The sequence below is a fragment of the Schistocerca serialis genome, chromosome 1 (genome assembly GCF_023864345.2).
Source record: "Schistocerca serialis cubense isolate TAMUIC-IGC-003099 chromosome 1, iqSchSeri2.2, whole genome shotgun sequence".
Taxonomy (NCBI): Eukaryota; Metazoa; Arthropoda; class Insecta; order Orthoptera; family Acrididae; genus Schistocerca; species Schistocerca serialis.
Genome location: NC_064638.1, coordinates 130,307,506 through 130,334,759, shown reverse-complemented (window position 1 = coordinate 130,334,759; position 27,254 = coordinate 130,307,506). Strand labels below are relative to the sequence as shown.

At 43.1% G+C, this 27,254-nt stretch overlaps 1 protein-coding gene across 1 annotated transcript in view; it reads left to right on the top strand.

The window, feature by feature from the left end:
* LOC126455783 (angiopoietin-related protein 6-like) overlaps positions 1-27,254 on the top strand; it is a 1,041,335-nt gene that overhangs the window by 955,934 nt on the left and 58,147 nt on the right. The window contains exon 12 of the mRNA XM_050091581.1: positions 20,291-20,377. Coding sequence (XP_049947538.1) covers positions 20,291-20,377 — 87 coding nt within the window. The remainder of the gene's footprint in view (positions 1-20,290; positions 20,378-27,254) is intronic.

Genomic DNA, 27,254 nt, shown 5'->3' with positions numbered 1-27,254 from the left:
TTGCCAATACATCAACATGTACAATTACAACAGCATACTGGAGATATCAATACTTAAGAAATAAATTAAAATCTGAAGGTGATTTTACAAGATGGCACATATGTTCCCCCTTTTCTTTTTAAAGGCAATAATCAATAATACGAAAATGATTTACAAAGCACACCAGTTCGTTACGAACCCAAATAACACAAGGATCACAACAAGTTAATTAATACAATTGATTCCCAAGCAATTGAAATCCCTTTTTTACATATATATGTAAAATAAGTTCAATAACTACTATACGGGAAGTGACGCCAGGCTGCCCTGGGCAAAAGTTGATGCCTGAAGCAGCAGACCAGCCGTCCAAAACAATACCTAAACGCCGGGGCCCAACCGGGAGTCACTTCCCATTAGACGACACGTCACAGCTTCTGTGCACCGAAGCAGAACGTGGCGCCGCTCCCACACACCCCAACTCGCAGAAAAACTGGAACACAAACAGACCGCAGGAAACACTGCAAACACCAAGCAAACATCAATTAATATAAGTTAACAACCAACAAATAATAATATAATTAAAAAAAACAATAAGTGATTTGAATAAAAGGCCTAAAATTTTGCAGCAATATCAGTTCTGTAAAATATTTAAACTAAGACTTATACACAAATGCAATGTTAGAAAATAATATCAGACTTTTAAACTCTCATAGTTGTTGTTGTTGTGGTCTTCAGTCCTGAGACTGGTTTGATGCAGCTCTCCGTGCTACCCTATCCTGTGCAAGCTTCTTCATCTCCCAGTACCTACTGCAGCCTACATTCTTCTGAATCTGCTTAGTGTACTCATCTCTTGGTCTCCCTCTACGATTTTTACCCTCCACATTGCCCTCCAGTACTAAATTGGTGATCCCTTGATGCCTCAGAACATGTCCTACCAACCGATCCCTTCTTCTAGTCAAGTTGTGCCACAAACTCCTCCCCAATTCTATTCAATACCTCCTCATTAGTTATGCGATCTACCCATCTAATCTTCAGCATTCTTCTGTAGCACCACATTTCGAAAGGTTCTATTCTCCTCTTGTCTAAACTAATTATCGTCCACGTTTCACTTCCATACATGGCTACACTCCATACAAATACTTTCAGAAACGACTTCCTAACACTTAAATCAATACTTGATGTTAACAAATTTCTCGTCTTCACGAACGCTCTCCTTGCCATTGCCAGTCTACATTTTATATCCTCTCTACTTCGACCATCATCAGTTATTTTGCTCCCCAAATAGCAAAACTCCTTTACTACTTTAAGTGTCTCATTTCCTAGTCTAATTCCCTCAGCGTCACCCGACTTAATTCGACTACATTCCATAGTTAGGCAACGAATATTTGCACATATCATTAAGACCGACAACGTGTACAAGGATGAAATGGAAATAATTTCAAGATATTATTACGTTATTCAAATGCGCAACTTCACCACAAACTAGGTTTGGTGCACTTTAATTTCCTTGCATAGATCTGCAATGTAACTGGCAATAGTGTAAGCTTGGTATGCAGAAAATTACAACTAGACTAAGACCTAATATCTTCAATACCTTACAATTACTACATCTTTTGGGAACGCTGATTTCCTTAAAGGAAGTAGTGACTGCTGGTCTCCTTGCTGTCACACACCATGCCGGCTCCTCTTACTTCAACAACACATACATCAGGGCAACCAACTAACCAACAATTGACAGTGGCTATAATGCAAATGGTTCCAGGAAACGAAGGCACCAAAACCACTTACACCTCTGATGGACAGCGTTGTTCGAGATGGTCTCGAGGAAATGGTCTGTCCGAGAAAACAGGCCCCAAAGCAAGGCGACGAGCAGCGCCCGAAGTTGACATCAGGTACCACAAAATCGCAACCGTCCTGCAAGGTAGACCGGCAGCGCCGCCGCTGGCCAAGCCCGCGTGTTTTGCTCCTTCGTCCCCTCAACCACGTCCTAGCGCCTCGTAGCGAGTCGCACGACCAACTCCCGACCGCAAATACCCGCCGCCAGATCACAACAGGGGCAAAGTTCGTAGTACAGCCGGGTAATCGATAGTACTGCCAAAGAGCTGATGTGCCAGAAAAGGCGCACCATGGCTCAACGTGTTTAACTTTCTACCCCTTTATTCTTCATCTCTATATCTGCAGCTCTATGCCAGTAGAGGACGCCGGATTGTAGTGCGTAACGGTGGTGTGTAACGTAGTATGTCGGTGCGTAAGAAACAGCGTGCTGTAATTGAATTGGTCCGCCCTCTCCTTACAGCATTGACAATACCAGACGGCACACGAGCGCTGCTACACGTGCAACAGTCCGACGCTTTGGGTTCACTGTCATCGATCATCCTCCATACAGTACCGACCTGGCCTCGTCCACTTTGTACCTGTTCCCAAAACTTAAAGAACGCCTTCGATGACATCAGTTTCATAGAGATACAGCGTTGCAGGCAGAGGTGACTGAAATCCCTGGGCTAGCAGGACAGAGCGGATTTGGTTATATTTGTGGAAGGGCGCCAAAATAAGTTACTGTCAGTTGCACTCAACGTATAAACTTTATTTCTTAAAACACACAATCACACAAGAAAGAATCAAAACTCTCAAATGAGGCTCTGAGCACTATGGGACTTAACAGCTGAGGTCATCAGTCCCCTAGAACTTAGAACTACTTAAACCTAACTACCCTAAGGACAGCACACACATCCATGCCCGAGGCAGGATTCGAACCTGCGACCGTAGCAGCCGCGCGGCTCCGGGCTCCACGCCTAGAACCACTCGGCCACCGCGGCCGGCTCAAAACTCTCAAGGTTTTAACGAAAGACCTCCTTTGATTTAGTTTAGATCGGCTGAAGGACATATCGAAAATCCAAGGCACAAGGCCTAAGCAAGGAACTGAAGTACGGGAGTTCTTATGGAGGTTTCACTTCTTTAGAAAAAAATTTTTTAACTTCAATATAAATGGGCTGAAAGCCTTAGCTTAAATTTTTCCCATAGAACTCGGCTGAAGGACTCACATTAATCAAGAATAGTGTTACGGCTTAAAGCTGAGACAAAGATTTTCAAAGTTTAATCTAAATAGGCTGAAAACTCGGCGGAAGGCCGCATATCAACAAAACAATTTAACGGCTTAAGGCCTAGGAGGACGGGCGTTCAATTTGAAAAGGCTGAAGGCCTTATCTAAAAATATTTCGAGTAAAACTCGGCCGAAGGCCTCATACTAATCATCTTTGGACTTAAGAGCAAAACAAGGATTTTGAGTTTTTAGTTTAAGAGAGATTAAAACTCGGCTGAAGGCCACATAAAAACTAGAAAATATTTCTTATGGCTTAAGGCCTAGACAAAATTTTGCAATTTTTGATTTGAAAAGGCTGAAAACTCGGCTGAAGGCCACATACCAACTTGAAACCAATTTACGGCTTAAGGTCTAGACACAAGGAATTTTCAGTTTTAATTTTTAAAGGCTGAAACTCGGCTGAAGACCACATACCAAACAAGAAACAATTTTTTTACGGTTTAGGGCCTAAGAAAGAAAGCCTTGCAATTTTAATAAGCTAGAACCCGGCTGAAGGCCACACAGAGTACTTTAAAAAATGGTTCAAATGGCTCTGAGCACTATGGGACATAACTGCTGAGGTCATCAGCCCCTAGAACTTAGAACTACTTAAACCTAAGGCCATCACACACATCCATGCCCAAGGCAGGATTTGAACCTGCGACCGTAGCGACAGAGTACTTAAGACTAAAAAGGAAATCGCTATGTAAAACACAAGGAGCGGTGGTCAGAAGGTTCCAAGGATCGGCCTGGGAAGGTAACACTAACGCACGTTTAGGTGAGACAGGCAGCCAGACCGACAGCCTCTTAACCGGAAGGCAACCCAACCGAAAGCCATCCGACGAACCTACCAACAAGATCAGTTCCGCTCCACCCAACCAGCGAACGACAACAAGATATCAATAGCACAACGTTCTGGATACTGGTGCCCAATCCAGTCAAGTCAGAATAAACGCCCAAAACTACCAACAACAGCTCAGCAGTCGAACTACACGCCATGCTGGATAGCATCAACACGACGAGGAAAATACACTGCCAAAAATTATGTCAACGACCAGGGCACTTCACTGGAATGTCAAGGCCACAAGGCAGAAGATACCGCTGGTACACTCCAGGAATGAAGGAATGAATTAAATGAAGTTAACCAACACAGTGGAAGACAGCTGCAACTCTAGCCGACTTCAATGCACAAACGTTGTTGCTCGCGGGAATCTCCCTGAAGGCGACAACCAGGATCAAACGAAGAGATGTGATAGCAGTTGAGGCTTAATAGTAGGCTAAGTGAGCACTCAACTTGTGTCCAGGATCGGTAGGCGACAAGCACACCATGAAAATATATCCGCCACACCAAAGATAGTACAGCAGTACTAGTATCGATACACGCTGCTGCTGCCACTCACGGAGAGAAGACAGCAACGTTATGGTGGTAACCGAAGAAGAAATAAGACACCACTGGACTGCAACCAGTGATAAAAAACAAGGCATGACGCGAGCCAGCCACTGCTCAGTGACGTTTAACTTGGTCTCTTGGGAGAAATACGTTCGTCGCCACGGTGACTTTAAGAATTTTCACATTAAAAATTCAGAAGCATTACTTTTCCGTACGTCCTTGTATTTCAAATGACACAAAATACGCAAATAAAACACTTGTAAAGTAAGTTCGCCATGTAAAGAATTAGTCACATTTCTAACAAAAGTATCGCGATACCTGATAACCAGTGCAATTCGCTATGAAATGGGCTGGAGCAGATTAAGTACGTTGAAGTATGATCTACAGGTTTCTGTATCTGGACACCAGTCTCAAAAAATTCCTCTTACAACAAATCGTGCACGTCGGTCAAAATCAATATTTAGATACCGCCCTTGAATTCTGTGTGGCTGTTGAAGCGTTTTCATTGTTTATAGTTCGGTTTTAAAAAAGGCAGACTTTGTTGCCCAGCTCAGACAAGCGACTTTTGTACAATTGTACACTGATGGAAGCCAAAATTGTCATACAGGAAGGAAGAGATGGGTTTCTCTTGGTGCTCGTCAGTAATCTTTTTCTCTCTTTTTTATCTCCAGTTCTGCAGGAATACATTAGCCAATGCTACTCAGGCATTCAAAGAGTCACAACAGAATTCAAAAATGCTTGTAAAAGAAAGAACTCCAGAGGATGAAACTTATAAAGCGAGGTGAAGGATTCACTGTATCAAATTGATTCATATGAAAGTGGGTTGCAGCAGTTGTGCAGAGTCAGAGAGTTTTACACTGGAGAGACAAACCGTTTAGAGCTACATCAAACGAAAACTTCGGACAATAACAAAATACAAAAAATAATAGTACAATGAGCGACTGTCAACTACTGTGATGAACTTCTATGTTAAATGAAAGAAACAAGCACCAGGGTAGTCTAGTAACTTAGAATTGAAAATCAGAATATATTGCAATTTCATTAAAAGGCTAAAAGGCTAAATTTGCAGAACATAATTCAAATCTTTCTATAAAGTACCCCAACAGTCAAAAAAGTTTCTTGATAAGTGGATAAGTGCGACTAGAATCGCGCACCGAGGGTTCCGTACAAAAATTTGTTATGTATGTAAACAGTTCATCTGTCCCACGTATCATAAGCTCCACTATTTTTTCCTGTTATCAGTGCCGATACTGCCAATATATCGTCCCGGAGAATTACAAAACTTCCGAGGATGACAATAAAAGCTTTTCTTGTGTGATACAATTATAGCTTAGCACTTTTTGGATTTTTTCCTCTACCGGCACTCTGAAACATGGCTTTTTGCCAAATTTTATGATTCTAGGTCCAGGAGAAGTACCCCACTGATTATGATGAGTGAATTTGCGAGTAGCAAAATATATGCCATAAATGGCCGTATCTTTTGAGTGCATTGACTTAGAATCTTAAATATTTTACAACGCCAAGGGACCTTAGAACGTGACAGAAACTTCAACTCAATAAGTCCATTTGATCCTGAACAAAAGGGGTGTTAACAGACGGACAAGCAAAACTGTCGGATAACAAAACAAATTGTTTTTCTTGTTTTATTATCAGAAATTAACAATTGTCGGATTTTTTCCTTTACTTTTACTATGAATGCTCGCTGCTTGTCACATTTCATGATTCTAGGTCAAAGGTACAGAATTTTATGTGTGATTTGCAAGTATAAAAACATGTGACATAAATAACCGTATTTATTGAGCGCTTTGACTTGTAAGCTTACATCTATTCTAGCACCAAGAGCCTGTAGACATTAGTATGTGACATAAATTTCACCTTGATACGTTCCTGAGAAAAATGTTGACGGACAGAGAGGCAACCGAATAACAAATGATAAAAAACATTTTTTTCTTATGATATAATTACAAATTAATAATTGTCGGATTTTTTCCTTCACTTTTACTGTGGAACCTTGCTTCTTGTCGAATTTCATGACTATAGATCAACGAAAGGTACCTTATACGTTTCATGAGTGCTCGAGAAACAAACTATATGACGTAAAAAGCCGTTGCTTTTGACTGCATTCACTTAGAAGCTTCAATTTTTCACACCGTCAAGAGGCCACTTACCCATGTGGCATAAATTTTTACCAGATTCGTCATCCCGTTCCTGAAAAAACAAAGACACAGACGGACAACAAAGTAATAATATAAGGGATCCGCTTTTGCCATTCGAGGTATGGAACACTGATTGAGGTACAGAAAACACACAGACACAGACACACACACACACACACACACACACACACACACACACACACACACACACACACACACACAAATTCCTTCACACGACCGTGTGAAGCTGTCAGAAAAGTCCTTTTTAGATGTTGATCGACTTTATTTATTTACTTATTTATTCGTTTGGCGAGGGCTCCCCGCCGGACAGACCGTTCTTTGGGTACCGGTCTTTCAATTTGATGCCACTTCGACGACCTGCAGTAGATGAGGATGATAGGATGATGTGAGGACAGCACAACACCCAGTCCCTGGGCGGAGAAAATTCCCCGACCCTGCCGGGAATCGAACCCGGGCCCAGAGGATTGACACTCCGTCACGCTGACCATTTAGCTACGCGGGCGGACAATAGAGTTGGCTGAACGTCGTATATGACATCAAAGCATTGACCCTTCTTATGAATTTCAGCAGTTCGTCGTTATGAGGTAGGTTCGTATTTTCCAGAAACGAACCGTCCATGTTTTTCATTTTAGTCAAGTCGGGGCACGCGCCCACGCGTCGTTCTTTTTGTTTGGGAATCAAGATGTGCGAGACAAACTTTGCACATACTTTTCTCTTCTGCAAAACATTGTGGATAATTTCGTGAACACTTGATTTACAGATGTTGCTGCATTGCGATAAGGGACACTACAACGTCGACACGCTACCGCCCCACGTCCACTACTTAACACTGCCTGCTCACAACTACCTGGTCCAAGAAACATCTGTTGTTCACAGCTGCTAGCTCAAGGTGCCACCGTAGGTACTGGGCTGACGTCGTCTACACGCCAGGAATAAAATCAGTCTCTGAACTTTTTGGCTAGTAAATATCACTACTGTTTAACGGAGGTAGGAGGTCAAATGGGCCGACTTGGAGCAGGAGAGGCACCACAGGACATTTTAATTTCCACTGTCTATACTTTTTACAAGTAAATTTATAAAACTTTGTCAGCATGACCAGGAAGGATTCAGGATTCACACTCGTAGCAGCGGAAGTTCGAAAACATAACAAAATAATTTTTTTTTTTTTTACATGTGAAATTTCATCATTTTTTTCACTTACTATTGGCTGCATTTGTTGCTATAGGTACACTTTCGTTCATAAGTAAGAGAGACTGTTCCATGAATTTTGCACAGCATACAAACCATACTTACAGGTGTCTGAAACTCTAGAATCTATTTAATTTATGAAAAAATGAATGAACTGTTACATTTTAAGCTTTATGTTTAGAAAAAAACCAAATTTTGTAGTTAATTATCTCAATTTTTACCACAGTTTTTAATAGATTTGGAAAATTCTAGAGTTTCATATAACTGTAAGTATGGTTTTCATGCTGTGCAAAATTTTTCAAAGAATCTCTCATACTTGTGAAGAAAAATGTAGCTATAACAACAAATGCAGCCAAAGGTAATTGAAAAAATTATGAAATTTCATGTCTAAAAAAATTTATTTTGTTATGTTTTTGCACTTCCACAGCTATGAGTGTGAATCCTGAATCATTGCTGGTCATACTGACAAAGTTTTATGAATTTATTTGTAAAATTAGAGACAGTAGAAAATAAAATGTCCTGTGGTGCCTCTCCTGTTCCAAGTCGGCCCGTTTGACGTCCTTGCATCTACATCTGATATCCACTATTCACTCTACGATGTGAAGCGGAGCATATGTAATGTACCACAAACTTTTTCCCGTCTTCGTCCATTAGGGTAAAGTGCGAGGGAAGAACGATTTTCGGAACCGCTCTGTATACGCTATAATTTCTTTGATTTGTCAAAGTTTTACAGAAGTTCGAAAAATGGCGCGTACTTCCATGCGAGATGCTTTTAATAATTTCCACAACGAAACTCTGTCCCGAAATCTGGCAGAAAACCCAAAGAGATTCTGCTCATACATAAAGCACACCTGTGGCAAGACGCAATCAATACCTTCACTGCACGATAACAACGGTGAAGTCACTGATGATAGTGCCACTAAAGCAGAGTTATTATACACGGTTTTCCGAAACTCCTTCACCAAAAAAGACGAAGTAAATATTCCTGAACTCCAATCAAGAACAGTTGCCAAGATGAGAAACATAGAAGTAGAGTAACGAAGCAGCTTAAATCACTTAATAAAGGCAAGGCCTCCAGATTCCATATCAGTCAGGTTCCTCTCAGAGTATTGTGATAAAATAGCTCCATATTTAGCAATTATATACAACCACTCGCTCACAGGAAGATCCGTACCTAAAGACTGGGAAATTGCTCAAGTCACACCAATACCCAAAAATGGAAGTAGGAGTAATCCGCTGAATTACAGGCCTGTGTCACTAACGTCGATTTGCAGTAGGGTTTTGGAACATATACTGTATTCGAACATTATGAAGTACCTCGAAGAAAACTATTTATTGACACATAGTCAGCACGATTTCAGAAAATATCGTTCTTGTGAAACACAACTAGCTCCTTATACTCATGAAGTGAAATGAAATGAAATGTCGTATGGCTAGGGCCTCCCGTCGGATAGACCGTTCGCCTGGTGCAGGTCTTTCGAGTTGACGCCACTTCGGCGACCTGCGCGTCGATGGGGATGAAATGATGATGATTAGGACAACACAACACCCAGTCCCTGAGCGGAGAAAATCTCCGACCCAGCCGGGAATCGAACCCGGGCCCTTAGGATTGACAGTCTGTCACGCTGACCACTCAGCTACCAGGGGCGGACTGCTCATGAAGTAATAAGTGCTATCGACAGGGGATGTCAAATTGATTCCATATTTTTAGATTTCCAGAAGGCTTTCGACACCGCTCCTCGCGAGCGTCTTCTAACCAAACTGCGTGCCTACGGAATATCGCCTCAGTTGTGCGACTGGATTCGTGATTTCCTGTCAGAAAGATCACAGTTCGTAGTAACAGACGGAAAGTCATCGAGTAAAACAGAAGTAATATCCGGCGTTCCCCAAGGAAGCGTTATAGACCATCTATTGCTCCTGATCTATATTAACGACATAGGAGACAATCTGAGAAGCAGTCTTAGATTGTTTGCAGATGATGCTGTCATCTACCGTCTTGTAAAGCCATAAGATGATCAAAACGACTTGCAAAATGTTTTAGATAAGATATCTGTATGGTGCGAAAAGTGGCAATTGACCCTGAGTAAGGAAAAGTGTGAAGTTGTTCACATGAGTACTAAAAGAAATCAGCTAAATTTCGATTACGCGATAAGTCACACAAATCTCAAGGCTGTAAATTCAACTAAATTCTAAGGGATTACAATTACAAATAACCTAAACTGGAACGATCACATAGCCGGCCGGTGTGGCCGTGCGGTTCTATGCGCTTCAGTCTGGAACCGCGTGACCGCTACGGTCGCAGGTTCGAATCCTGCCTCGGGCATGGATGTGTGTGATGTCCTTAGGTTAGTTAGGTTTAAGTAGTTCTAAGTTCTAGGGGACTGATGACAACAGATGTTAAGTGCCATAGTGCTCAGAGCCATTTTGGAACGATCACATAGATAATATTGTGGGTAGAGCAAACCAAAGATTCATTGGCAGAACACTTAGAAGGTGCAACAGGTCTACCAAAGAGACTGCTTACACCACGCCTGGCCGCCCTATTCTGGAGTATTGCTGTGCGGTGTGGGATCCGCATCAGGTGGGAGTGACGGATGACACTGAAAAAGTAAAAAGATGGGCAGCTCGTTTTGTATTATCGCGAAATAGGGGAGATAGTGTCACAGACATGATACATGAATTGGAGTGGCAATCATTAAAACAAAGGCGTTTTTCGTTGCGACTGGATCTTCTCAAGAAATTTCAATCACCAGTTTTCTCCTCGGATTGCGAAAACATTCTGTTGGCACCCACCTACACAGGGAGAAATGACCATCATGATAAAATAAGAGAAATCAGGGCTCGCTCAGAAAAATTTAAGTGCTCGTTTTTCCCGCGTGCCGTTCGAGAGTGGAACGGTAGAGAGACAGCTTGAAGGTGGTTCATTGAACCCTCTGCCAGGCATTTTTTTGTGAATAGCAGAGTAATTACGTAGATGTAGATGTGGATGTGATGTTTCCATGAAAAGTATGTCTTAGGACGTAAGAGGAGTCTTGGTTTGTACTGAAATCTGAACTCTCGGTACTTTTAGACTTTCACTCTCCGCGATATGCAACACCTTTTTTGTAGCGCCTCCCGTTGAAATTTGTGAGCATTTCTCTAAAGCCGTCGTGCAAATTAAATGAATCGATGACAGAACGGGGAGCTCTTTTATCACTGTTTTCAATCACTTCCTTTAAATTTGATAAGGATCCCAGAACGGCAAACAGTAGTCAAGAGTTAGAGGAAGTAGGGTTTCGTGTACGAATAACACTAGTTTATAATTCTTCAATTAAAAATGGCGTGTGGCCTGCGCCTTCGTCACGGCTACATTTCTATTGCCCTTCCGTCTTAAATCACCTCTGTTACTTACCTCTAGATACTTAACGGCTGTTCAAATGGCTCTGAGAACTATGGGATTTAACATCTGAGGTCATCAGTCCCCTAGAACTTAGAACTACTTAAACCTAACTGACCTAAGGACATCACGCACATCCATGCCCGAGGCAGGATTCGAACCTGCGACCGTAGTAGTTGCGCGGCTCAAGACTAAACCGCCTAGAACCGCTCGGCCACACCGGCCGGCTTCACGGTTGTGACTGCTCCAGGGACTGGTAGTCAATCACGTAGTCAAACGGTATCGGATCTTCCCATTTTCGCCAGCCTGCACTGAAATTAGATTCCTCTTGGATTTTACAATGTTGTGGTACTGCTTTCTGCACCATCTGATCAAAGGTATCCGGACATCTATCAGTGGGGATGTGTCCAACCTTCGCCTTTGTGACAGCTTGAACTGTACTGTGGACACTTTCAGTGAGATGTCTGGACGTCTGTGGAAGAACGTCAGCCAATTCTTCCCCAAGATACCAAACCAGAGAAGGTAATATTGTTGGACGGTGGAGTCTGGAGCGAAGCCGACATCTAACTCACCCCAAAGATGTTCCATTGGGTTTGGCACTCCGGGCAGGCCAGTCCATTTCAGGCATGTTATCGCCCATAGACCATTGTCTCACACATGCTGCTTTGTGACAGGGTGTATTGCCGTACTAATATCGTCTCCGAACTGTTCCTCTACTGTTCGCAATACACAACGCTGTAAAATGTGTTCAAGTCCTTCTACATTACCCTAACCATTTAGAACATCCTCATACCGTACACTACCTGCTCTGCTCTTCACTGTTGGCGCTACACATTACAGCAGGTACCGTTCGCTAGCCATACACCAAACCCAAACCTTTCCAACGGATTGCCACAGGGTGTAATGTAATCCATCACTCCAAATCGTTCGTTTCCAGTCATGCACTGTCCCGTGACCTCACTCTCTGCACCAGCCCATGCATCGCTTTTCATTAACTACAGCAATGAGTGGCTTATGAGGAGCTGCTCACTCATTGCACCCCATTCTTTTTAACTCCCAGCGCACAGTGACTGTTTTACCTTGACAGCTTATAACACTATATTTCCCTAGAAACTGAACTTTTAGTCCTGTCACAGGGAAGCTTGGCTGCAAGTCTGCGCCAAGTATAACGCTATGCCCGCAGTTTACTGTTACCCTCTGTGAGGATTTTTGTATTTATTTGACCATGTGTATAACTAATGGACAGAGGGTATCGAAACATTAATTTCGTATAGGTGGCAATTAATAGAAAACTGAAAGACTTTATTTTGCAGGTAATACGAGTATTGAAATCCATACAAATGAAATAATAAACGGTCGCCAGCCTAATTAAGCATCATAACTTGAAACATTATGTTTCAAGAAAATTTAATAGGAGTTACTAAATTGACTTTCATTAATAATCATTTTAAATAGTGCAATGAATACACACGACTACTGGACGAACTGAGTGGTGGGTAGCAGTAGTTACTATTTACGGAAATCAGCAACCACAGGAATTTTTAAAGTTATTTCACTCATAGTAATAATAGTTACTGTTGCAATCAATAGCTAACTCAGCAATAAGATGTTACTAAAGACCTCACGAGACTAAAATTGGGCATAACAAGAGCCCTTGTTTAACCAACATACAGATACCACAAATGAAGTTAAATAACATTACACAAACACTTTTTATACTCACACTTTTATGGAAATGTTTCAGATTTCTTTAGCAAATCAGTATTTAGTTTATCTTTCTTATAATAGAAAAGAATATAGTGGGGGCCCATAAACTGAAACTGTCTTTACAGGCAAATTCTGTGACTATTTCAGAGACAAAATGCAATTTGCAAATATTGCTTTCCAACCCCACTTAAAATAGTTTATATGTTCACACTTGAACGCAAGTAATTCAAATATTAAGTTCAATTAACTTCAGAAGATAATTCATAGTAATAATCAAAGCAAAATTACTTTTCATATAGGTTCAATTTGTGTGCCTTATCCATTATCTGTGAAGCAGGTATTTTTCGGTAACACTTCACACTTTGGCACTGCACTTTAGCACATGTAGCACAGAAGGAAACTATTAATTAGTTAGAAACAGGATACAAGGTATCTGCACGTTTAGACGGGACCCTGCATTGGTTTCATGATAAGGACAATTTTAAGGTTCAAATACATGTTTATACCACTGGAATTATTATTGAAAAACACTCACACAAACATACTGGTCTATACTATGATACATATCCGAGTTCCTGAAGTTGGCGGGGCAGTAGCGCAATAGTGGTGGCAAGCACGTGGCGGCTATCTGATCTGACACTCTTGCTGTTGAATGCTCTTTATAAATTCTTCTCGGCGACATATGATCCTCGTTTTAGAGCCATTCCTTAATAACAAGAGCAGCATACCACAGCCGAAACCACATCTAGTTTGAATATAAAATGCCTTTCAAATGCCTCTTGTCCCCTCGATGATAACCGTACAACGGCTAGCCACTGACTGCGTAACGTGCTCACTCAGTAGCCGCCCATATCGACCGCGAAACGACCTTTTAACGAGCGCCAGGCCACTTCCGTAGCGGAGGGGGTTCCCTACACCTTTTGTACTATACAATACAAGATCCCTAAGCATGAACCAGTATTTAAAGTACAATTCCTCTCTCTGAACATACATATTTTATAAAGTTTCATTATTTTCAAACATTATTTTAGTTTCCATAATATATATACACTACTAGCCATTAAAATTGCTAAACCAAGAAGAAATGCAGATGATAAACGGGTATTCATCGGACAAATATATTATACTAGAACTGACATGTGATTACATTTTCACGCAGTTTGGGTGCATAGATCCTGAGAAATCAATACCCATAACAACGACCTCTGGCCGTAATAACGGCCTTGACACACCTGGGCATTGAGTCGAACAGAGCTTGGATGGCGTGTACAGGTAAAGCTGACCATCGAACTTCAACACGATACCACAGTTCATCAAGAGTAGTGACTGGCGTTTTGTGACGAGCCAGTTGCTCGCCCACCATTGACCAGACGTTTTCCATTGGTGAGAGATCTGGAGAAAGAGCTGGCCAGGGCAGCAGTCGAACATTTTCTATATCCAGGAAGGCCCGTACACGACCTTCAACATGCGGTCGTGCATTATCCTGCTGAAATGTAGGGTTTCGCAGAGATCGAATGAAGGGTAGAGCCACGGGTCGTAATACATCTGAAATGTAACGTCCACTGTTCAAAGTGCCGTCAATGCGAACAAGAGGTGACCGAGACGTGTAACCAATGGCATCCTATACCATCACGCCGGGCGATACGCCAGTATGGCGAAGACGAGTACACGCTTCCAATGTGCGTTCACCGCGATGTCGCCAAACACGGGTGAGACCATCATGATGCTGTGAACAGAACCTGTATTCATCCGAAAAAAATGAGGTTTTGCCATTCGTGCACCCAGGTTCGTCGTTGAGTACACCATCGCAGGCGCTCCTGTCTGTGATGCAGCGTCAAGGGTAACCGCAGCCATGGTCTCGAGCTGATAGTCGGTGCTGCTGCAAACGTCGTCGAACTGTTCGTGCAGATAGTTGTTGTCTTGTAAACGTTCCCATCTGTTGACTCCGGGATCGAGACGTGGCTGCACGATCCGTTACAGTCATGCGAATAAGATGCCTGTCATCTCGACTGCTAGTGATACGAGGCCATTGGGATCCAGCACGGCGTTCCGAATTACCCTCCCGAACCCACCGATTCTGCCAAAAGTCATTGGATCTCCACCAACGCGAGCAGCAATGTCGCGATACGATAAACCGCAATCGCGATAGGGTAAAATCCGACCTTTATCAAAGTCGGAAACGTGATGGTACTCATTTCTCCTCCTTACACGAGGTATCACAACAACGTTTCACCAGGCAACGCCGGTCAACTGCTGTCTGTGTATGAGAAATCGGTTGGAAACGTTCCTCATGTCAGCACGTTGTAGGTGTCGCCATCGGCGCCAACGTTCTGTGAATGCTCTGAGAAGCTAATAATTTGCATATCACAGCATCTTCACCCTGTTGGTTAAATTTTGCATCTGTAGCACGTCGTCTTCGTGGTGTAGCAATTTTAATGGCCAGTAGTGTATTACAAACTTCCACTTTCTCTCTGACAATTCAGTGACTTTCATTAGTAAAGAACAACCACTTCATAGTTACATACACATAATTACACATTATAAACTACTTACAATCGATATTGGTGTTACAAAGTGGTAGCGCTTTGTAAATCACAAGTGATTCCTTCCGCTAAATTCATGCGATTTTTTTACAACTACCTTTCCCATACTGGAAAGTCCCTGTCCATCAGTAAATGGGATCCGCCTCGTCTTGCTTTAGCTACAGTGGTTTCTTCGCGTTTACTCTTCACAATAACATCACAGACAGTCAACTTGGATAGCTTGAAAGGGCTGAAATGTCCCTGATGGATTGGTTACTCAGGTGACATCCAGTAACTAGTCAAAGTTCGAAGTCGCTGAACTCTCTTGGCCGACCCATTTTGCTGTCACTGCCCATTCTCGTGACATCATTTCCTGCTCGTTTGCGCGACGCCGTGGGGGAAGCCTTAAACCTCAGCCTTGGCTCCACTGGTGAAGCAGGTGCTGTGCTCAACAATGGTTCGGCGGCGTTGGCAGGACTGTGGGAAAATTTGAACTTCTTACGGGACAGACAGCCTACATGCAAACAAGATTATGAGATTCAAGCGCACGCCACACTCTGGGTGAACCGTTTTGGCGATTTGAAGCAGGTACCGCTGAAGCCGACGAAAGTGGGTGTCTGTACAGTTTTGATGAGATGGTATAACTTTTTATATACCCATGAAAAAGGGAAAATTTACGTCACCAAGTCAGTATCTCTGTAATTTTAGATAAAACTCGTAAGAAACACAGAGATGAAGAAGAATTTTGATTGTATGCTGCTGTAGGTAGCTCTGCAGTCGTATAATTCCGAATATATTACTCTGATTTGGTATTACCTACACACTACGCAGCCAAGAAAAGGTTATTGCAATCAGAGGAAAAATGCTCCCATCAGAGCTCAAAAAAGGCGAATACTTTCATTTTTTAGAAGACTCTGGCAGAAAAGTAGGGAACCAGCTGCCTCAAACCACCTTCCTCGCCAACAATTTTGGCATGCGGAAGTCGCCCTTTTCTAACACAGAACATTCTAAATAATTTTACCCAGTCCGTCTTTGTAGTGAAGCCTTCAGACTTAGCACCTCCCTGTCACTAGCATTGTCTCGCACTGCCTTCTTTTTCTCCCATTAATTTACAGTATATCCCACTACCGCTCTCTCGTCCCTCACTTAGAATGTCTCCTTTTGTCTTCCTTTCCATCTGGTACTGTCTTCACGTACCTCGGCAGCTCAAAACTTCTGAAGGTGTTCAACTTACGAGGGCTGTCCGGAAAGTAATTTCCGATTGCTCGCGATGTGGAAACCACAGCGAAAATCAAAAATTTTTTATTTGTAACAGTTAGCTACACCTTCCAGCTACATCTCTACCTAGTCGCCGTTCCGACTTAGACATTTGCCTTAGCGTTGTACCAACCTTGCAATACCCTCATCATAGAAGACAGCCGCCAGTGCTTTCCGCCAATTCTCTACGCTGACCTGGAGCTCGTTGGCTGTGCAAAAATGGTGTCTTCATAGCCAGCGGTTCATGTGAACAGAGATGGAACTCAGAGGGAGACAGTTAGGGCTGTATTGTGGATAATCAAACATTTCCAACTGAAAACGATGCAGGAGCATCTTCATTGCCCCTGCAGAATGCGGCTGAGAATTGTCTTGTAGAAGAAACCGCAAGGCAGCTATGTAATGTTAGCTGCATAGCTTCAGACGAAATTTCTCACCAGGCCCTCGTACTTGGCTGGAGACACTACTTTCTAGACATCTTCTACGCTCTCACTGTGAGCTCAGAAATGAGAAGAGCGACGTGATGCTATCTAGGGTCATACAAGAGACACTGCCCAACACATCTGTGCAAAGCTTTATAAGACTTTTATAGTCGTTTCCATTTCGCGATCCATCGGAACTTACCTTCTGGACACCCCTCGTATTTTTCCCCCTGTTCCCAAGCGTTTGAAGTTCCATTCCAAAATACAGCCTCCCCCTGTGCCCAGCCGGCTGCGGTGGTCTAGCGGTTCAGGCGCTCAGTCCGGAACCACGCGACTACTAAGGTCGCAGGTTCGAATCCTGCCACGGGCATGGAAGTGTGTGATGTCCTTAGGTTAGTTAGGTTTAAGTAGTTCTAAGTTCTAGGGGATTGATGACCACAGATGTTAAGTCCCACAGTGCTGAGAGCCATTTGAACCATTTCACTGTCACTCTCCATCTGCTACTGTCTGTTAGCATAAAAAGACGCGAATATGTTCACGTTCCAAAATTTCTGGTGAGGAAGGCGAAATGAGGGTTGAGGCAACAGCCTCCCCGCTTTTCTGCCAGAGTCTTTTCAAGAAGAACATATTCGTCTATTTTGTGCTCCGATAGGAGCATTTTTCAGCTCCTTCCCTTCCGTCCGCTGCTATAGTAGGGTGGGAGAAGGGTCAGTAAAGCTTTGACGGTTTATTTATACACTTCACATCCAACGTAAATTCACTTTGCACTACTTTACTTTTGCACCTACATGGTACCAAAAAATGCATTTTTTAATTTGCAAGTACAGAGAACTTCACATGACAAAATAATTTTTTGTAAGGTGCCTACGGCGTCAGGTGGCACCATCCACTAATTTCCAGGGCCAGGTAGCTTGTACAGGCATGAAGTTCCATTACACAGAGACACCGCGTCAGAAGCTTTTATTGGTGAAAAATGAGAACTAAAAATTAGTTTGGTGACCTCAGAACCATTGCAATGACCCCAGACTCTTGTCACGAGTTCTCTATCAGTTAAAACTACGGTACATTTACGCCTTAGATCAGATATCACGTGCTTATTTTGCGTGCATAAGTACGAAGGGCGTTTGAAAAGTCCGTGCAAAGGCCGAGATATGGCACCGCCGGCGCGTATGGAGGTCATGTTTAGTTAGTAGCATCTTTGGAAAGAACGCACACCAAGTTTCATCCATATTGGTCTATTTATTTGTGTTTGGCATTCGTATTAACCAAGGAAGTCGAATGACTAAAAGAATTTCGTGTGATGATTAAACATTACTTTATGAAATGCAAGACGCCTCAGGAGACTAAAGAGGTGCTCGATAAACATTACGGTGACTCTCCACCATCGATTAGAACAGATTATAAGTGGTTTCAAAACTTTCGGAGTGGCCTTATGGGCACAAGTGATGCTGCCAGAAATCATTGATAAAATCCATGATATGGTGATGGATGACAGAAGACTTCAGGTGCGTGAGATTGCTAGTGCTGTGGGCATCTCGAATGAACGGCTACATAATATTTTGCATAAACATTTGTACATGAGAAAGCTATCAGCAAGATGGGTTCCGCGATTGCTCACGCTTGACCAAAAACGGAATCGTGTGAAGTGTTGCAAGGATGGTTTGCAGCTGTTCAGGAAGAATCCACAGGACTTAAAGCGTCGTTTCGTCACTGTGGATGAAACATGGATACGTTACTATACTCCTGAGACCAAACAAAAGTCTAAACAATGGGTTACCAAGGGAGAATCTCTACCAAAAAAGGCGAAGACCATTCCTTCGGCCGGAAAGGTTATGGCAACTGTCTTTTGGGATTCGCAAGGGATAATCTTCATCGGCTATATGGAAAAGGGTAAAACTATTACAGGTGCATATTACTCGTCGTTATCGGACCGTTTAAAAACCGAGCTGCAAGAAAAACGCCGGCGATTCGACCGCAAAAAAGTCTTTTTCCATCACGACAATACATCGGCACAAACCTCAGCAGTTGTGGTTGTAAAATTAATGGAAATAGGATTCCAACTCGTTTCACATCCCCCCTATTCTCCAGACTTGGCCCTCGGACTACTATTTGTTCGTCAATTTGAAGAAATGACTGGCGGGACAAAGATGTTATTCAAACAAGGAGGTGATTGCAGCAACTAGTAGCTATTTTGCAGACTTGGACAGTTCTTATTATTCGGAAGGGATCAACAAATTAGAACAGCGTTTGACGAAGTGTATGTCTAAAAGGAGACTATGTCGAAGAATAGAAAAGGTTTACCCCAAATAATAAGTAGTTTTTTTGTTTTTTTTTTGCACGGACTTTTCAAACGCCCCTCGTACAGTAACTTCGAACTTCTGGCTCTCGGTAATGAACAATGATCTCTAAAAAGTTTCAAGAACATATGGCAAGAATTTCGTCGATTTGCCATGGATAAACATTATAGAAATGACCATCCCCATAGTTTTCTTACGCAGAATTCATAGTTTTTGGGTTTTTCTCAGGAACCACCCACGAACAAACCGTGATTTTCTTATAAGCCCTATAAGACTCACCCTAGAGAACAGCTAATCCAAAAGAACCAACCGATTTCCTCAATTTGCCTGTTCTGGAGGAAGTGTGCAGTGTGAAATGTTTAAATTTTGCCGGCCGAAGTGGCCGTGTGGTTAAAGGCGCTGCAGTCTGGAACCGCAAGACCGCTACAGTCGCAGGTTCGAATCCTGCCTCGGGCATGGATGTTTGTGATGTCCTTAGGTTAGTTAGGTTTAACTAGTTCTAAGTTCTAGGGGACTAATGACCTCAGCAGTTGAGTCCCATAGTGCTCAGAGCCATTTGAACCATTTTTTTGTTTAAATTTGAACTATGTGCTGTAGTACAGGTACAGTATGCTCGTTCTTCCGATAGATATAAGAATGATCGCTAGGCCAAGATCTATCCAAAACATTTGATCCCTTACCTCTGTGATTAATTGAACTCGATGTACGACACCTGAAAAATCGCTTTTCCGCGGAACTTATTGGAACATACTGGTACTGTGCACTGTCTTGCACTGACCGTAATGTCATTCATTAACTTCATGAAGGCCGCTGGACATCTTGAATACAAATTGTTCTTATCTATTAAGTCATATGTGCTTTTCTTGTTGCTCACGCGTTTGTATTGCTTTCCTTTGCAGATTGACCCACGAGAAGGAGATGATGCTACGAATTGAGCTGGAAGCCTTTGACGGCCGTACTGCATGGGCCGAGTACAACACATTCAGGTATTGATCACAGCTCCTCCTCTAAAATCCCACGACATGTACTGGATATAAATGACAAGGAAACTGATTTTCCGGCAGCGGTGGCTGAGCGGTTCTAGGCGCTCCAGTTCGGAACCGCACGACTGCTACAGTCGCAGGTTCAAATGCTGCCTCGGGCATGGATGTGTGTGATGTCCTTAGGTTAGTTAGGTTTAAGTAGTTCTAAGTTCTTGGGGACTGGTGACCTCAGATGCTAAGTCCCATAGTGCTCAGAGCCATTTGATTTGAAACTGGTTTTTAAAGATGGGGGGGGGGGGGGGGCAGATTATGAAATCAGACTCTTACAGGAGTAACGTATCTCTCGTAATCTACTGCTTTCTGATTACCGTTTCTGTAACTGTGAAACCAGTAACACTGTGCCGTACACACTCTAAGACAAAAAAAAAAAAAAGCGCACCACGAAGGAATTATCCAGATGGGACAGAAATCGGTGGATGCGGTGTACATATACAACAAATGACTACAATTTCAGAAACATTGAATGATTTATTCAAGAAAAAAACTTCACAAATTGAGAAGGACAGAAATGCGCTAGTCCACCTCTGGCCCTTATGCCAGCAGTTACTTGGCTTGGCGTTGATTGGTAGAGTTGTTGGATGCCCTCTTGATGGATTTGGTGCCAAATTCTGTCCAATTGGCACGTTAGACTGTAAAAATTCTGAGCTGTTTGGTTGGCCCTGCCAGTAATACTACAAAGACCTCAATTGCGGAGAAATCCGGCGACATTGCTGGCCAAGGTACGGTTTGGCTAGCACGAAGACAAGTGATAGAAACTCTCGCCGCGTGCGGGCGGACATTATCTTGCAGAAATGTAAACCCAGGACAGCTTATCATGAAGGACAACAAAACTGGGCACAGGATATTGTCGATGTATCGTCGTCGGGCCGCATGGTGGGTGACAGTCGGGTTACTATCACACGGTTGTCCAGAGTGTCTCCAGACACTTCTCTGACCTGGACTCTCATTGGCTGGAGCATAATTGTCTTCAGTGATCAGTCTTCGATCTGAGTTCCATGACCATTGGGATACCAATGCGACTGCCGCTCGCCATACGGCCCGACAACCAAGAGTGATGGTCTGGTGTGCCACTTCATTTCATAACATGATTCATTTGATTATCATTTTCCGCCCCTTACAGCACAGTAGTATGTCGACGGTGTTGTGTACCCCATTTTGTTACCCTTCACGGCTTGCCATCCTGGGCTCACATTTCAGCAAGATAATGCCCGCCCAAAGCGAGGTCACTGGGTCTCTTGCCAGTTGAGAACGTTTGGTGCATTATGGGCAGGACCCTCCAATCCCCTCGTAATTTTGACGATCTAATGCACCGGTTGACAAAATTTGATACGATATCCCTTAGGAGGACGTCCAACAACTCCATCAATTAGTGCCAAGCTTAAAAATTGCTTGCACAAGGGCCAGAGGTGGATCAGCACGTTACTGACTTGCTCAATTTGTGAAATTTTAATCATTTGTTGGTATGTACATATACATCATACCTACTGATTTCAGTCCCATTCAGATCATTCCTTCATGTTGTATCTCTTTTTTGTCATTTTTTTTCCTTCTGAGAGTGTACTGGGTGACACATGGGAGACACACAGTCTTTAATGAAATAATACTCAGCCAACTTTAAAATCAATGCATATTTATTTACACAAAATCAAAGCTCATTATTTGCCATTTTAGTTAATAAAGCTATTTGTGAAAAATAATGTCGCCAAGGTGATGTCCATCATTTAGAATGCAGGACTCAAGTCTCTTCTCGAAATCCTCCATCACACGGATTAAAATCTCTGCAGGGATGGCAGCAATTTCTTGAATGATTGCATTCTTCAACTCGTCCAAATTTCGTGCTTTGTGGTTATAGACACAGTTCTTAAGGTACCCCCACAGAAAAAAGTGACATACTGACAAGTCGGGAGACCTGGGAGGCCAAGGAATATTGCCAAAACGTGAGTTAATCCAAAACATGCGTCTAAGAACTGTCATTGAAGTGTTTGCAGTGTGCGATGTTGCCCCATCCTGCTGGAACCAAACGCGTTTTAAAGGGATTCATCGTCTTCCTAGTTCTGGTTTCAAGAATGTTTCAAGCATACGAATGTAACGAACCGAATTAACAGTAACTGTGGCCCCGTTCTCTTAAAAAAAAAAAAAAAAAAAAAAAAAAAAAAAAGGTCCAATAATGCCAACGGAGCCAAGAGCACACCAGACTTACTTTTTCTGAGTGTAGAGGACGCTGTTGGATAAGGTGTGGATGCTCTGGAGCCCAGTAACGCCAGCAACGTAGGTTTTGGTTATTCACGGTCCCATTTAAATGAAAATGAGCTTCATGGCTCATCAATAAAATTTCATTTTCATTCTATCCCAAAATCACTTGCATTCTGTAAGCGAAGTCTTCCCGTACCACAAAATTAGTTTCCTTAAGTTGTTGGACAATGAGCATTTTGTAGAGATGGAATTTTAATTCTTTATGCAAAATTCATCTAACCAATTCACGATTGATTCATAACTCACTAGTATGACGTTTAGCTGACCGTCCTGGGCTTCTGACTGCCGCTTACCTTACCCTTTCAACACTTTCTCGTGTCGTTACTCTGCGTCTCGGGCCAGGATGCTTCTTATCCAGTATGTTTCCAGTTGATCTGAAGTTTTCCATCCATCTGAGGAATGTGTTACGGCTCGGGACAGCTCCATGTCGACCGACATTAAACCGCGCACGAAACAATCGCTGTGTAGCAATAATAGACTCAGCACTTTTAACGAAACTGTCATAGACAAACACTCGACGTTGCAAGTCCCACTGCTCCATAGTGACTGAGTAAATGAAATGGCGTCTTGTGTGGATCAGAACTATCCCCACCACGACCAGCTCCCACCACCTCCCACCACCGCGCCCTCAGTACTACGCAGTTCAAAACCGTCCGTCTCCCGTGTGTCACACTGTACTTGAGGACGATTCCGAGGTGACCATTATTCTCAGCCAGGCTTGCAAATCATAATATTTTTCATAATCCTAATCCTGAAAGTGATAGTGGCATTTGTCGAGTCAAAGTGCGTCATGACCCGTTTTTTAATCGCGGGAGAATTTGGTAAAACATGGAGCAAGTGTTAGCACATTTTACGACGACCAGCTCTATGGTTCTAGGCAGTTTGCATTCTGTGATACATTGCAGGAGCAACTCCGTTATGGACAGTGTCATAGGTACAGTCTTCTGTACAGAAATCAAGTGGACAGACAGATAACGAGAAAAACGCTCCCCATTCACTCACGGCATCCTCTTCTTCTAGGAAACGAGTTAGCATCATTTCCTTTTGTGCCTGATGAGAAACGGATTGCGACGGGTCAGGCAGCTTGCGGTAAGAAAGCCAGAGTGCCGTGGCACCTACAGAATTTTAAAAGGAAGAAACTGCAGCTGCCGTAACAGGAAACTTTTTCTCCTCTTGCCGCAAGCAAGCGAGCTACACACCGTATAACAAACAGGTGACAAATAGTAATCCATTGTGTTCAAAGAAAGTAATGAATGGCTAACCCTGCAACTAATGTACTTCTTAATTAGAACTGTTACGTCGTGGTACCAGATATCACGGGACGGCAGCGCTGCTGAAGTCGTGATTATGCATATTTTCCTGCCCCTGTTAATAGATATCCATTTAACGAATATCGCACAAGACGATTTTCTGTCCATCTATGGAATAGGCACATAAAATTCCACTTTAAAAATTATTTTGTTTGTAACGGGAAACAAATCGACACTTTCCGTTGACCCTGGACGTTGCATGGAACCTCTGATGATCATTGTTTATTTGGGCAGGCTATAGCTACACATTACAGAAACGAAACTACAAATATCTGCTGAAACACCAGATAAAAGGCGCCTTACGAATCTTAGCTGAGACAGACAGTAAGTGGGAATAGACGTAAACGTATCAAAAATGGTTCAAATGGCTCTGAGCACTATGGGACTTAACATGTGAGGTCATCAGTCCCCTACAAATTAGAACTACTTAAGCCTAACTAACCTAAGGACAACACACACATCCTTGCCCGAGGCAGGATTCAAACCTGCGAGCCGGCCGGCGTGGCCGAGCAGTTCTAGGCGCTACAGTCTGGAACCGTGCGACCGCTACGGTCGCATGTTCGAATCCTGCCTCGGGCATGGATGTGTGTGATGTCCTTAGGTTAGTTAGGTTTAGGTAGTTCTAAGTTCTAGGGGACTGATGACATCAGAAGTTAAGTCCCATAGTGCTCAGAGCCATATGAACCTTTTTTTTTTTTTTCGAACCTGCGACCGTAGCGGTCGCGCGGTTCCAGACTGAAGCGCCTAGAATCGCTCGGCCACAACGGCCGGCATACGTGTTTCAGTCAGTAATAGTTGAGCATGAGCATTACCACGCACTTGTATAAAGAATTCTACCTACATCTACATGCATACTCTGCCTGGCAGAGGGTTTATCGAACCACCTTCACAATTCTCTAATATTCCAATCTCGTATAGCGCGCGGAAAGAACCAACACCTGTTTCTTTCCGTACGAGCTCTGATTTCCCTTACTTTATCTTGGTGATCGTTACTCCCCGTGTAGGTCGGTGTCAACAAAATATTTTCGCATTCGGATGAGAAAGTTGGTGATAGGAATTTCTTGAGAAGATTCCGTCGCAACGAAAAACGCCTTTCTTTTAATGATGTCCAGCCCAAATCCTAAATCATTTCTGTGACATTCTCTCCCTTATATCGAGATTATACAAAACGTGCTGCCTTTCTTTGAACTTTTTCGATGTATTCCGTTAGTCCTATCTGGTAAGGATCCCACACCACGCACCAGCATTCTAAAAGATGTCGGACAAGCGTAGTGTAGGGAGTCTCCTTCGTACATCTGCCAATAAACGCAGTCTTTGGTTAGCCTTCCCCACAACATTTTCTATGTGTTCCTTCCAATTTAAGTTCTTCGTTATTGTAATACCTAGGTATTTAGTTGAATTTACGGCTTTTAGATTAGACTGATTTATCGTGTAACCGGAGTTTAACGAATTCCTTTTAGCACTCATGTGGATGACCTCACACTTTTCGTTATTTAGGGTCAACTGCCACTTTTCGCACCATTCAGATGTCTTTTCTAGATCGTTTTGCAGTTTGTTATGGTCTTCTGATGACTTTATCAGTCGATAAACGACAGCGTCATCTGCAAACAGCCGAAGACGACTGCTCAGATTGTCTCCAAAATCGTTTACATAGATAAGGAACAGCAAAGGGCCTATAACACTACCTTGTGGTACGCCATAAATCACTTCTGTTTTACTCGATGACTGTCCGTCAGTTACTACGAACTGTGACCTCTCTGATAGGAAATCACAGATCCAGTCACATAACTGAGACGATATTCCATAAGCACGCAATTTCACTTCGAGCCGCTTGTGTGGTACAGTGTCAAAAGCCTTCCGGAAATCCAGGAATACGGAATCGATCTTAAATCCCTTGTCAATAGCACTCAGCACTTCATGTGAATAATGAGCTAGTTGTGTTTCACAGAAACGATGTTTTGTAAACCCATATTGACTGGGTGTCAATAGACCGTTTCCTTTTAGGTAATTCGTAATGTCGGAACACAATATATGTTCTAAAATTCTGCTGATTATCGACGTTAACGATATGGGCCTGTAATTTGGTGGATTACTTCTACTACCTTTCTTGAATATTGGTGTGACCTGTGCAACTTTCCAGGCTTTGGGTACGGATCTTTCGTCGAGCGAACGGTTGTATATGATTGTTAAGTATGGATCTAATGCATCAGCATACTCCGAAAGGAGAAAATAAAAATACATGACAGACGCATCTGGTTCAACTAAAGGTGACACGTTATTTGTCCTCCCACATGGCGTTCCTCTGTTACCAACATGGAACGTTTACTGCTGTTAACTGCGGTTTACTGTACACATGTCAGTGTGCTATACTCTCGCATTTCACGTCGTGGTACAAACCTTTCTAATTGGGTCCAATTTGGGAGATTGCCTATGAGGTGTCTTAAATACCTTCAGCACTATCCCGTGTCCTCACTTCATTAGACGTCGCGAGGAGGTTTAGAATTTAAAGCAGGTCACTGATGCTAAGTTTGCCGACTAGGCGTTTTGCACCGTAACCTCTCTTTGCCGTACCGGACATAAACAAGACCACCACCACCCACTGGTTATTTCCGTCTCGATCGTCACTGTATAAGCGTGTATTCTCGACGTCTGTTGCGGAAGCAGATTGCGAGGGAGGTCTAGGTTCGCCTGTCAGTGAGACACAAGGATGATGTCACTTACAGATGAAACAGTTTCTGACCAAACACGCTGTTTTATTCGATCATAGACATTTTCGGCATCACTGATTGCAGTTCGGTTTTCAAGAGCGCCTAACTTTTACTTTCCTTCACTGCACCACCTCAGCTTTTCCCTGAATCACACAGATCCGAGCCGTTGGACTTTTAGAATTACTCACTGTATGATAGGTTGCCGGCTGTAGCTACGACACGCTCCTGCTGCGTATGCATTCCTTAAACAGGCTCAAGACGGCTTTAAGTGGCTTATGAGAATAGTCAACTTTCCTTGAACAGATGTTTTACATTCACTGGCGTAGCTTTCTTGTGAGGCTACAAATGGACTGACCTCGCATGCTGCTGCCGGCCTGAAAATACTCAAACTTGTGCACTTGGCGCGGCTGGAGCTGCTGTGAGCAAAGCCCAGACACTTGCCGCTGCCGATAAATCCCGCGACAACCGCCTGTAGCCCCGGCAGGGCTTTTGAAATACGCCGCACAGCTGATCCGTGCGATTGCGGGCGCTCCAAATGCGCGAGCACAT